This window comes from Rhipicephalus microplus, chromosome 10 (genome assembly GCF_043290135.1).
Source record: "Rhipicephalus microplus isolate Deutch F79 chromosome 10, USDA_Rmic, whole genome shotgun sequence".
Classification (NCBI taxonomy): Eukaryota; Metazoa; Arthropoda; class Arachnida; order Ixodida; family Ixodidae; genus Rhipicephalus; species Rhipicephalus microplus.
The window spans coordinates 99,153,563-99,166,463 of record NC_134709.1 but is presented as its reverse complement, the minus strand read 5'-3'; the positions used below and the strand labels follow the sequence as shown (position 1 = coordinate 99,166,463).

Below are 12,901 nucleotides of genomic sequence, written 5' to 3'. Positions count from 1 at the left end.
GCAGCTTGTCCCATGATTCCGCGCTCCTGTAGCGAGTGCAAGATGGCGGGTTCGGTGCGGCGCTTCGACGTGCTTGGAGACGATTTTGCCAAAGTTTAATGCTCGTCTCGCTACCTTTGGTCCTGGTTCGACCATGGCCAACGAAAAGTAAGCCTGTGCTTTCGCTTTCCATTTGCCTAGTACCAGATCGCGCTTCGCTTCTGTGGGTTTTCCGCGGCGATTCGGTCGCGTACGCTTCACGGTTGCGGAGGAGAGCGGAAAAAAAGATGTAGATCCCCGATCACCCTTTCGATCTCGATCGAAAGAGGAAAGGAGTAAGAAAAATTGGCGGGCACGATAAGACGAAGCGAAACTTGACACGCCGCTAAACAAGACGCCGCGTTGGCCTTGGGCGGTGGCGTGCTCCCGTTTTTCGAAGCACCCCGACTCCTGGCTGCGAGCAGCTGGGCGCGGTGCCGTCGAAAGCAGCCGGTGCGAGCGTGCGAACACCGTCCACCAACGTGTAGGAACGGCCTCTGCATACTAAGAACCCCGATTCGCCGTATGCCGAACGAAACCCAGTCTTCAGCAATGCGAGGCCCGCGCTGCGGTACATTCGCCTGCCTGGAATCTTTACTTTTGCGTTTGTTGTTTTACTTTGTGTTCGAAGACGTTCCTCACTCGTTGCACTTGTAAGGAGTTGAGTGTCGACAACGAGTCTGCCGCCACGCGGATATAGAACGGCGTCGTGTCACGATCAAGTGCCTCGATTGGTGCGCGTTCTTTTACTTTGGCGATGCGCAAACCATGAGCGACGCCGTGCTGTGCATGAAACCCACGGAGAACTCCGCTTGTGTGCCTGCGCAGGTCATTTAGAGTGCATCGCTGTTTTGAGGTTCGCACCCCGTAGGGTAAACCAAAACGCTGGTGCCGTTTTTTTTTTTCTATTATTATTAGCCTGATGACGAAATTTCTCTCGACGCTCTCAATTTCGTTTCACTTTTAACGTCCAGGTAGTGGCAGTCGAAAAATTGGGACGGCGATTCTCGCGAAGGGTGGGCATGTAATTTGGCTGTAACTTTGATGCAACTCATAACTTTACATTTGTGTGCTCTTGTCAGTGTTGTAAACAGTCTACATGCTTGCTAATAATTGTGCATATCAGTGCTCAAGGATAGGGACACAATTTTCTACACAAATGATCGTATTACAGTTCACGAACAAAAGTACAGTTGACTTGTCTATAGACTGATGTCGTTTGTTTGAAGGCTTTTAAAGAAGGAAGCTTTGTTTACTTGCAAATCAATCAAGTGATTTTTCTGTGTGTAGACAAACATTCGTCTTTCCATGCTTGTTGAGCAGAGGTTAAAGCTATTGTAACACACGTTTACATCATTTCACATTGCAAACGTTTGTGATGCGAAAACGGTGTTGTGCTTTGCATTGAACGATGTCCCGGATTTTTTTGCAAGGTAATGTGTGTTGAAAGATGTGGCTGGTTTCTCTTAGTGTAGGAGGTTGCGATTGCACCTGAAAACTTTAGTGTGGTAACACTCTATTGAGTATTGAACGTGACTAGTTAGTATCACCTCACAGCTGCACGTAGTAGGACTTGAAGCAGTGCCATGAGGAGACAAGACTACCACAGCCAACAAGTACATGTAGCCACATTTACAAAATAGGATTTGTATTGTTGTGTTCATTGCTGCTCTTATGTAATACTGTCTTAACTCACATAAAAAACAGCGCCAATAACGAGGGACAAGAAAAGAAGGAGACAGACAGCGGCACTGACTTACAACAAGATTTATTTGCTGGAACCGCGTAATATATACTTGAGCCACGTTAGCTAGTCTTAACACTTTAATAACCTTAGGTTAATGGGGGGACAGGCTACATGAACGCTGGCTATACGAAGACATATGCTAACGCTGGCTACATGAACGCTGGCTATACGAAGACACATGCTAACTCCTTCCCCCACTTTTTTGTATATAAAAAAAGTGGGGGAAGGGGTTAGCATGTGCTGATCGAACTGAATGTGAAGATTGGTATCTGTGCACCAGTTGCATCGTGCAAAATAGCCCTCCCAGTTTGCACACGCAGGGGTGGTTTTCCTGGGGGCTAGATGACCTTGATGAAACTGCATTAACCTTTTGGCAACCCTGAAACCAAACGCGAAATTAGCCATGCTGTGCACATTGTGAAGGTTACGATTAAGCAAAGGTCAAAGGTGACCTGCAAATGTCACAGCAGTTCCTAAGTCCCTGTTCCCCTCCCGCAGTTTCCAGCAACTACAGTGCCGAATAAAGACAAGCATTGCACATTATTGAGCTCTAGTTCATTGTCGTGAAATAGGCCTTGTGATAGATAGAACACTATAGAATGAGTAAAGCTGAAAGGAGCGCTGTCACAAAATTTTGAAAGCGAAATAACTCGTGGGACAGATTTTTGAGGATGCACAGGCATCATCTACGAAATACTGATATAAATGAACAATTTAGCCTAAAACATATTTAAAATCAATTTTAAAGTGTGTGACGTGCGATCGCACGTACGTGGAACGTGCCTTTGGTTTTCGTGTAAATAACCAACCACCACTCGCGTCACGAGTTTGTGTTTGCTGCCATGATCCTCGCACTCTCTCCTAACACACCTTTTCGATGGAAAGAGGAGTTAGACTTGCACAGGAGTACAAAGGCTCCAAAAGTCTTTGCTTGGGTAGGGCATTTTCGAGGGGACGTGCGTATGTATGTCTCAGAGGGTGTTATAGCAGCACGCTGGAAGCCATCACTGAAAAGAGTTGTTAAAGTAGCGCTCGTGTGCAAGCGGCATTTTGCACTAATGTAACCAGCTATATTACGTGAAAACCGCTCTGGGTCCCGGTTCACTCTGTGCTCCTTGAAACCAAAGCCGCGACTGGGCACTATCTGACAGTCTCCAAATAATTAACTATCTTGCACTCTAGCAAACGATCTTTCCAGCCATGATAAGTGGGTCATTAGCTACTTATAGCAACAGATGCAAAATTTTTGTGTCAGTGCTCATTGTTTAGTTTCTTCTTTTTCTTGATGTTGCGCTGGGAAGGAAATGTGGTGTTTGGAAATTAACAGTGTTGCAGTTCTCTGTAGTAAGACTACAGTAATACGCCAACATATGTAGCTGAAGCCTCAAAGATAACAAAAGGAACTTGAGAAGAAGTTAGGCTCCATGCAGCGTGCGATAGAAAAGCAAACAATAAGTGTGGCACTAGGAGATAAGAAAACGGGGTAGCGGATCAGGAGTGCGCAATATTTTAGTTGACATTAAAAGGAGAGAAAGTGAACCTAGGAGGTCACTGATGTGTAGGGTAGATAACTGTTGGCCAGTTAAAGCACTGGAATGAATACAAAGAGATATATCAGTATATCTGGCACTGGCAGAAGGTCAAGTGGGAAGATGAAATTAAGAAATTTTTTAGGTATCAAATGAAAACAGCTCACATAGGACGGGGTGAGCTGAAGATCATTGGGAGAGCCCTTCGTTCTGCAGGGGATATAAGATAGGCTGATAAAGGTTATGTGGATAATATCTTATATTTGAAAGCTTGGCATCTTTTGACATTCTCTTGGTAGTCTGACCGTGACCTCTGGCTGATCACATTATGCTATACCAGTGACAGTAGCTGGCATAGATGTTTCATCCCGACAGTCATGACAGGAAGGGCCGTAATGCTTTTTAAGTAGTGTTTCATTGGCCTGCTAACATCAACTGTTCTCTTGACTCACCTGCGACAACTGCACTGTCTGCTATGTCAAAGTGGCCTGCCATTTCCTCTAACTATCAGTAGACTTGAAAGGGAAATTTTTTATTGCCATAATGTCTACCGTGTGCTTCTCTGTTATGTTTTAGTGAAACAAATTGCAATCAATCCAGGATAGCCAATACATGAGTTTGTAATTCCCCCAGAGAGTAATTCCCATATCAGCCACATCACAATTGCAAGGTGTGTCTGAAAATGTTATAAGTGGCAAGTAATTGTGTCCAATGAAAAGGTCTGTAGTCTACATGTGTCAAATACAGACTTGCTCCTTACAGCAAACAGTAAATATGGGTGAAAAAAATCGACTAGTAGTTTTACACTCTATATGTTCAGTGTTACATTTCAGTGCTTGTGACTAGCAAACACATTTCACATTTGTCCCAATGCTTCGTGAATAAAGCAGCTTGACAATCAAAAAGTGTTGACAATCGCTTTTGCCCTTGATTAAAAAGACGACTGATTTATCAAAACTGTACCGTATCGGGATGTGTTACTTTTTCCTCAAGTCTTTTTTCTACTCTGCCTGTAGATATATCCTGTGTGTCACATTGATCCAGCATCGATTGCAGCAGCCTCTGGAACTGCTTTGGTGGCATAACATGCGGAGGTTGTGTCATTGACTGTCCTAGGCTTTGCGAATGTCTCCAGGGACTTGATACGTTATCTGGAGGGTGCGATGAATGCTGCGTAAACAGAGGCAGCTCGTGAGGCCGTATTATTCACCGAGACCGAGCTGCATTCACCGAGCTGATATCGTTGCAATTCAGTTGCTTATTTTGTCTGGCTGGGGTACTCATTTTGTGATGTAGCCATTTAGTCCTTGGACCTCAATGTTTGTCTCCTGTTTCTGTGTCGTCACAAGCTCGAAGAGTGGGGATCGTATGAGAGCTGTTTTTTATGTCTTGGCCCTTTAATGGCACAGCAATACAATGTTATAGCCACTGGAGCAAAGGGAAGAGATGTTAGTGAAAGGGCCTACAAGGCAGTTTTACATGAACATAAAATGCAAGCACGTGTGAGACAGTATTCTTATGCAGTGTCCCATGGATGGTCAAAGACTTTTAATAAAGCTTATGATGCGTATGAAAATCATGTATCATTAACTGTGAAGTGATTCGAGATAGAACTGATTGCATAATGCCAGTGAAGTAGATTGGCATATAGAACTCCACAAAGTTTGAAACCAGCACTCGCTTTTGGTGCTATATAGATGCCACGAATGCCCCCTTTGGTCCAAGGGTAACTACCTGTGAGTGACCAAGCTAGATTTCCAATTAGAACTTAACGCAGATCTATATGATTTATTTATTTATAAGAAAACAAAATAACTAAGGGCATACCTTAATTTTCTTGACTTCGCAGTATTGTTAATTTATGCTTTATGTGATTTCGTTTTGTTCTGACACAAGAGCGCCAGTACTCTCTAGCTGCTTTTGCCATAGCAATGAACAACCAGCAGTCTTATAATAGCCTTGCATAAAAAGTGAACGTATGTAAAAATTGTCATACTTGCTCATTCGGTCAACACTGTATATTGTTCAAGTTTTTCCAGTCACTTATTTATTTCCGACTAACAAGTGCTATGAAGTATATGCTCAGTGAAGTAAGCGCCTTTACACATACAAAATTTCCCGAAGGGATATTGCAGATTCTGTAGTGAAATAACTGTGAGGATTCTTTGTTCTTCTGGGCATAACACCTAAAAGAAATGTCTGTAATTAATTGCATGTGCAACAGTAGTAATGGTGCTCATTCTTAAATGAATGCAATTCCAAGCAATAACACTGGAATGCACGATGACATGTATATCTATCCAGCACTTCCGACGCTAAGAACAGCTTTCAACAAATGACGACATCTTTCTCCTATCTCAGTACTGTGAGGATTCTTTGTTCTTTTGGGCACAACCCGGCACATAGAGCAATTTTAATTCACACTTTGGCAGCTGTATTCTTTATTATCGCCCATTCACAGCGATGGACGACAGTGAAAAAATAAATAATAATAAAAAAGACAAAAATATCTGACAAGATTGTGCCACACCTAAAAGAATCTGTACACTTTTCAAGTGTCATTCAAACTTCTTCGTGTGCCTTGAAATGACATTTCAGCTCTCAGGTTGGCATATTTCAAAACGTACAGCTGGTTTCATTTAGCTGACAATTATTCTTGGTGACACTTTTGGTTCACGTGTATTGCATAGCGAGTAAATTAATTAACATTTAATTTACCACGTCTTTCAGACTTAACTTCACACCTCTTCTACTTGTCTGATATATCTATTCAGCGTAAGCTTCTTGCCTTGGCTTGTTGGGCTGGTTAAGACCATATGGAGCAGTAACCAAGACTGCTTCGTAAATGACACAATGCAATGGCAGATAGCAGGGTTACTGTCCGAGAAAGTGGACGGGGGCCTGCAAAGTGCAGAATTCACCTCGGAGCGTGTTTTATCATGCCTGTCATAGGTAATAGCTGTTCAGGGTGACCAAAAAAAACAAATACTGTAATGTATTTTCGATCTTGCTTTTTATTTTATTTGCCCACAAAGTGAGGATGACTCCTGAGTAGTGTCGGGCAAACTTTCCCTTGCTTCTGAAGGAAGGATATTTGGCTGTCAGGTTTGCCCTATCTCACCCTTATGAACTAAGAGTAGTACGCGGTAGAAAACACGGACGGGAAAAAGACAAGGACAAGCGCAGACTATCAACTGAAGGTTTATTCATCCTGCATTGCATATATAAATAACAACCAGGAAAAAAGAAAACATTACTACCGCGTCGTACTCTTAGATCATGTATCACCAACTGGCCCAATCGTCCACCTTGCTTAGCTCACCCTTATCAACCTTCGTGTTTGGGAATCCTGGAGCAAAAGGTGCCCTCTTTCAAACCCAAGTCGATAGAGTTATGCAAGCGTGCTCTGCAAAAGGCGTGGGAGAAATTACAACTCCGGGATCTATTGCATCCATTTTGAAAATCTTTCGAGACCGCGTTCAAGCCTGCATAGAAGCACGAGGTGGGCATTTCAAAACTTAAATTTCAGTTCTTTAATACAATTAACTGTCCTTACAAATAAAATGAAGTATATTCCATTTCATTTATCCATTAAAAGATTTATAGTTGTTTATTGATTGATTTGTGGGGTTTAACGTCCCAAAACCACCATATGATTATGAGAGACGCCGTAGTGGAGGGCTCCGGAAATTTTGACCACCTGGGGTTCTTTAACGTGCACCCAAATCTGAGCACACGGGCCTCGACATTTCCGCCTCCATCGGAAATGCAGCCGCCGCAGCCGGGATATGAACCCGCGACTTTATAGTTGTTTATTCATCTTGCACTATCTTGCACTATATTTAGGCCACCCTGTACATGTTCATGTGCTCTCTAGAATAAGGACTAGTTGTAAGTGAGCTTTCATGTTGTCATATTTCTTTTATTTTTTTAATTATTTAATGTTTGTTTGTCTCCTCCTCTAGTTTGTGTTATGTAATGAACAATGGCAAAAAGATTTCTATGGCATAGCTTCTCGGACTCTTGTGACCAGTTCCGGTGTTGTCGTGAAGTGCGAATGGAAGAAATGTGTGGGCGTACGCTGATGTCCTGTCTCGATTGTTCTCACGCAGGGTGGAATGGGTGGAAATCATCGAACCCCGCACCAAGGAGCACATGTACGCCAACCTGACGACGGGCGAGTGCGTCTGGGATCCACCCATAGGCGTCAAGATGTGAGTGCTGGCATTTTCATATAGACTATTCATGGCAGGGCCAAAACAAGACATGCTTTCTACAGTGGGAAACTGGACATGGGCGTAAGAGTCACTAGGATGTGAACACATGAGAGCCGCTGCAATATCAGTTTTAACAAAAAAATACACTGACGTCTAGATATAATTAACCCAGATATAATGAAATATTGGTTATAACAAAGTAAATTAAAAATAGTCTTGCAGTAGTTGTACTGTTAGGAATGAACCTTTGTACCAAATTATTGAATAAAATGAACCTATTTTCATCTAAAATAAAATTTTGTAATTGTGAGATTTGAGTGTATTCAGTTTACGCATGGCTTAAAACTCTAAACCTGGTGTAAAAAACATAGCAGATATTGAAAGACAGTTTATGACCACTGTGGCTGTGGCTGTAAAATTTTCGCCTGAAATGTGGTTCAGGAAATCCTAAATTTTCGTTCAAACAGCAAGGTGTAAAAAGGGGGAGGGGGGGGATTCGACTGGTAGTGTCATATTAAAATGTATGAACAGAGTGAGAAAAATATTGGAAGCTTGCATTATGACGATGGGTAATTGTGTGCGCGCGTGTGTGTGTGCGTGTGCATGTGCGTGGGTGCGTGCATGTGTACGTGCGTGCATGCGCACACGTGGTCATCTCACGTTTAACAGATCCAGTAGGTCTACTTTGAAATGAAACAAGGGTTGAGGCAAGGATTGTTTTATTGATGAGTTTTAAATTAAGAATATTATGTTTTTGTATCAGGATTTTCTTTATCTGAAAGTGTGCACTGGCTATGAGGACAAAGACTGCAGAGCACGACATAAGCGCTTACTTTCAACGAAATCTTATCGAAGAAAAACTGAAGGAAATCGTATACGTAGTACCATGCTTACATCACTATGCAGAAAACATAACTGAAAGATATAGTTCACACATTGCTAGGAAATTAGCCTAACAACATGGCAAGGTGAATAATTTAAATAAAACTGCAGAAACTTGTAAGGCAGTGTGGTTTAGAAAAGACACTTATTTATCTATTAGGGCCAGTGACGTCTGACACACACACTTTTGATCCTCCTTTTTTATATAGCTTTTACACACAATCTTTTAGAGCTTATGCTGTTACAATGAATATTAGATATAATGAGTTAAATTATGGCCCCAATGCTACTTCAGCAATGTTATGGTGTAGTTCACTGTCTTCAAGGCCCCATGTTGTATGGTTTACTTTGTAACATTTCATGTACAGTACTCAGATTCAAATGCGACATTAAAATTTTTGGCACAACGAATGCACCATTCCTCGAGATAACCATGTCGTGTTGTGACGAATCGGATAGTGTTGGCTCTGATCTCTGCATTAGAGTCGAACTTACGCCGATGCAGCCCGAACTGGAGACGGTGGAAACTAAAAGTATGGGCGTTGCTTAGCTCTAAATTCTCCCATTTCAGGGTGCGAGTTCTGTACTTCACCACATAGCTCAGCTATGGTGCAGTGAAAATTACTGAAGTGAATTCATAGTTGTGGCACCCAAATGAGAACCTTGCACACTCTCTCACACATGAAAAGGGGTTGTGAATGCTTCTGATAATAGGCATAGATTCGCATAGGGTTTCTATGGGATTTCTGAGGTACAGAATTATAGCCAGCAAAAGATTAGTTGCTATTTGTGCAAAGCATATTGGAAAAGAGGAGTGGCATAGCTGCCTGAACGAAAATTCAAGCAGAATAAATTTTTCTCTAACCAATACTGTGCTCTTGGTTCAGGTTGGATGCCATTTTGTTCAAAGAAGCTTGGCTGCCAGACAACTGTAGTTCTCTCGTGAAGCCTAGGTATAATGCTTGTACAAGACAGCTGCGTGACCAGTTTGAATGATACTGGTCGCATTAAAAAGACAGAGTTAAAGTTTCGCTGCACTAGAAAGAAGAATTCTGACTCAAAGCCTTGCTTATTTTTATTCTTCCTTTTTTTACAGAACTTGCCGAAAATCAGTAAGTCATTAAAAAATTTTGAAGCATGAATCCTACAAAACGTCTAAATTACAGAAATAAAATATTTTGGCACTGCAAATATTATGTTGGATCATTTAAATGGTATATTAGCACGGTATACAGTATAACAGCTTACGTGATAGTGATGCACAGTCTCAGTGAAAAGTGATTTTAAGTGACTATTTACCGAAACAGAATTTTAAATGGCATTGGAAACTCGGGAAATAGGAGGAGTTGTTTTTAGGGGCAAAGCTCCTTATGGCATGGCTGTTGCTTCTCCGTTGTGGGTAAGCACCCCTCGTTAGTTCTTGAACCGGTCATAGAGGGAAGTACTTTTACTATATGCTGAAAGATGCAAATGGTACAACACTAGAGGGTGTTACTTGTAGAAAATAAAGATCGACGTCACACATACGGAAGGAGAGAGAGGCAATCGCGTGTGCTTCAGCGGCACCATACGCCAGGGGGCGCACGTGGGCATAGAGGCTCGGCGACAGAGAATGGAGAAGGCTGCTGAGCAGCGACGGCATGCGCTCGAAGAAGGGTCCCCAATTTGCGGGCGCACGAGGCAAAAGTACGCCACGGAGCTGCGCGGTGCTACCGCGAGGACTCTGCAGTACGACAACAGAAGGCCGAAGCGGCGCATCATTGGCGTGCGGACCCAGCTCTGCCCCGCTGTCTATCATTCACCCCGTAGATATGCTGTCATTTTTTGCTGGTCACTACCCCTTTAACTAGTAGATCACGCCTTTCCTTCTCTTGTCACGCTGGGGAACAAAATTTTCATTTTTCTGCTGCTGAATTCGCCATTTGTGTTGATCTTTTTCTGTCTCCGTTTACAATGATTTTGAGTAAAAACTGAAATTATTTATGCATGTCGAAGCGGTGTGCAGTAAGCAGACTAAAGTTGTGCTAACACACACTGTCTGCACATCTGCAATATATGCCCCCGACATCTGCTAAAAATCTATAAGTGTTCTACTTAAGAACATCCTACATTGTTAAAAGCACATTTTCTATAAGCTTTGTACTGAAGTGTCGGTGTATTTGAAAGCGCATTTCTTAGTAGCGCAAAATGCTCTCGCATTTATTTTGTGCGTATCGCAATAAAGGATAGCTCCTTAAATTATAGATTATGCTTCTAATACATAAGTACTTTTCATGAAATTTTAAGCAGTATCTTTTTAGACCATGTTTTCATCTAAGCTCATCTCAAAAGCATTATTTGGCGGTGGCAGTATGTCTTATTGAGGGGATTCGCTTATTGATAACTTGTCAGAGGCTTTCATTCAAAACATCGAAGGAAAGAATAATGCGGTTTCAGACAAAGGCATGCAAAGAAAGATGAAATTTGAAAGGCCCTTGAGCTTTGCCTTCAAGAGCAGAACGCGATAGCATGATTGGGCCGTGTCTGCATCACCCTCTCAATTGCTAGCCTTGCTTCATTTTTTAGTGGAAATCTTAACCATGCAATGAGGAAAGAAATGACTGTGCACGTAATATTTGTCGCTTCAATCTATCCCAAAATGCCTATTGCAAATACAGTTGCAAAGTGGCCGCTACACCAAAATTTTTTTCGCGAGTCGGCGAAGTACCCACAATGTGTTCGTTGGCCAACACGTGCAGCTGCGCGCTTTGTTGTTGCTGTTGGTGAAGATGATAAATTATGCTTGAACACTTTGTAATGGGTGGGCTTTTAGACCAACCACTCATTGTGGAATTCACATATTTTGACACCTGGTGCAATTTTAGGCTGTAGCCACACAGTATTAGATGCGTTAAGGAGGTTCTTCACACTACCCACCATTCTTCTAGTTTTTCTTTTTTCTTTTTTCTACAATGTTTCAAGCTAAGGCAAGGCTCTACCAACCTGCTTGTGGCACACATAAAGTCTGGGTTCGATTCCCGCTCGAACCGTAGATTCTATTATTTATTTACCTGTGTGTATCTCAAATTTTTGCTCATAACCAACAACGCTCATACCGACACTGATGCACCAAGATTTCTGTAGAATGTGCTCCTTAATGCTCTCGCATTAATGCTCTCGCAAAAACTGCTAGCCAAGGCACAAATACAAACGTTGTAGCTACAAGTGTATAAAGGTGAACTATTACGGAATCTAAAAAAAATAACGATGGTGCTTCATGCGCTAAAACCAAAACTTGAAGGAGGCACGCCATAGTAGGGGATGCCAGGTTAATTTTAGGGGCTAAACTCTTAAGGTGTGGGTCTGTCCATCCTCCGTTGATGTATGTAGCCACCAGTGCCCGTTCGAATAACTCCAAGTACCGCCATCTCCCATATCACATCCCCTGTGGTACATACCTGTTCTAGAGCGGGTATATGCCACAGGGAATGCGAGATGGGAGATGGCGGTACTTGGAGTGTGCACTAGATGAACGCACGCACAAACGCATAGACGGACAGACAGACAGACTAGCAGACAGATGCGCGTAGCGGATATGTGCCACACGGGATGTGCATTTACACAAGCCAGACTCCTTTGTCCATGCAGCAAGCTGACCGATGACAACCAGTGGTGGGAGCTGTTTGACCAGAACACGTCGCGCTTCTACTACTACAACGCCAGCAGCCAACTGACCGTCTGGCACCGGCCAAAGAACTGCGATATAATCCCCCTAGCCAAGCTACAGGTCAGTGCTCTCTCGAGGCGGCTCGCCCGGGTGAATCGGAGACGCCAACAGTTACGGCAGCAACCCGATTGCTGCTGTCCCTGCTCTACTGCTTGCTATGCAATTCAGGCGATAAATCAGCCGTGGCGATGACCAGAAACTTTCCCCATAACTCACAGATGACCTGTTATGCAAACTGGCAGTGCCTTATGACAGATACTGCACGAAATCACGAAAAAAAGAAGTATAAATTTTTAAGCGCTTGTTTTCTTTTGTTACACAATATTAACGAGAACTAAGAAACAATAATACCAAGAGGATCCTGCTGGTGGCAAGTTATCTTTTTGTCCACTTTTATTTCTTCATATTTACAGTAAAATTGCTTCTAATAACATCCCCTATACTTCTCTCCGCATCATTGTCTATTATTTCTTGTGAATATTGCGTAGGAAATCATGCATGCAACTGATACTTTATGCTTTCGATAATCTTTTGTAACTAGCACAATAGCAGTGGTGTGTGAACAAAAACTCTGGCCGCTAGAGTACTGCAACCTCTACGATGCATCAGGTGGCACCTGTGACGCTATAATGTGCAGTTCGACAGCAATACCCTTGCTGTTGGCTCACTCAGGCATGGATTTCAGTCATCTTCCCTAAGAGACCGTTGCACAAGAGGCTGATCAACTGAACTTGGTCGTTGTATTCGTGTACTCTAGCTTCATCGCTCTATGTTTCCAGGCATGGAGGATACAATCTGAAAA

At 42.7% G+C, this 12,901-nt stretch overlaps 1 protein-coding gene across 1 annotated transcript in view; it reads left to right on the top strand.

Moving 5' to 3' along the window:
- Window positions 1-4: 4 nt before the first annotated feature.
- LOC119181429 (MyTH4 and RhoGAP_KIAA1688 domain-containing protein RhoGAP93B) overlaps window positions 5-12,901 on the top strand; it is a 60,791-nt gene continuing 47,894 nt past the window's right edge. The window contains exons 1-3 of the mRNA XM_037432674.2: window positions 5-147; window positions 7,407-7,508; window positions 12,021-12,159. Coding sequence (XP_037288571.1) covers window positions 134-147; window positions 7,407-7,508; window positions 12,021-12,159 — 255 coding nt within the window. The 5' untranslated portion in view covers window positions 5-133. The remainder of the gene's footprint in view (window positions 148-7,406; window positions 7,509-12,020; window positions 12,160-12,901) is intronic.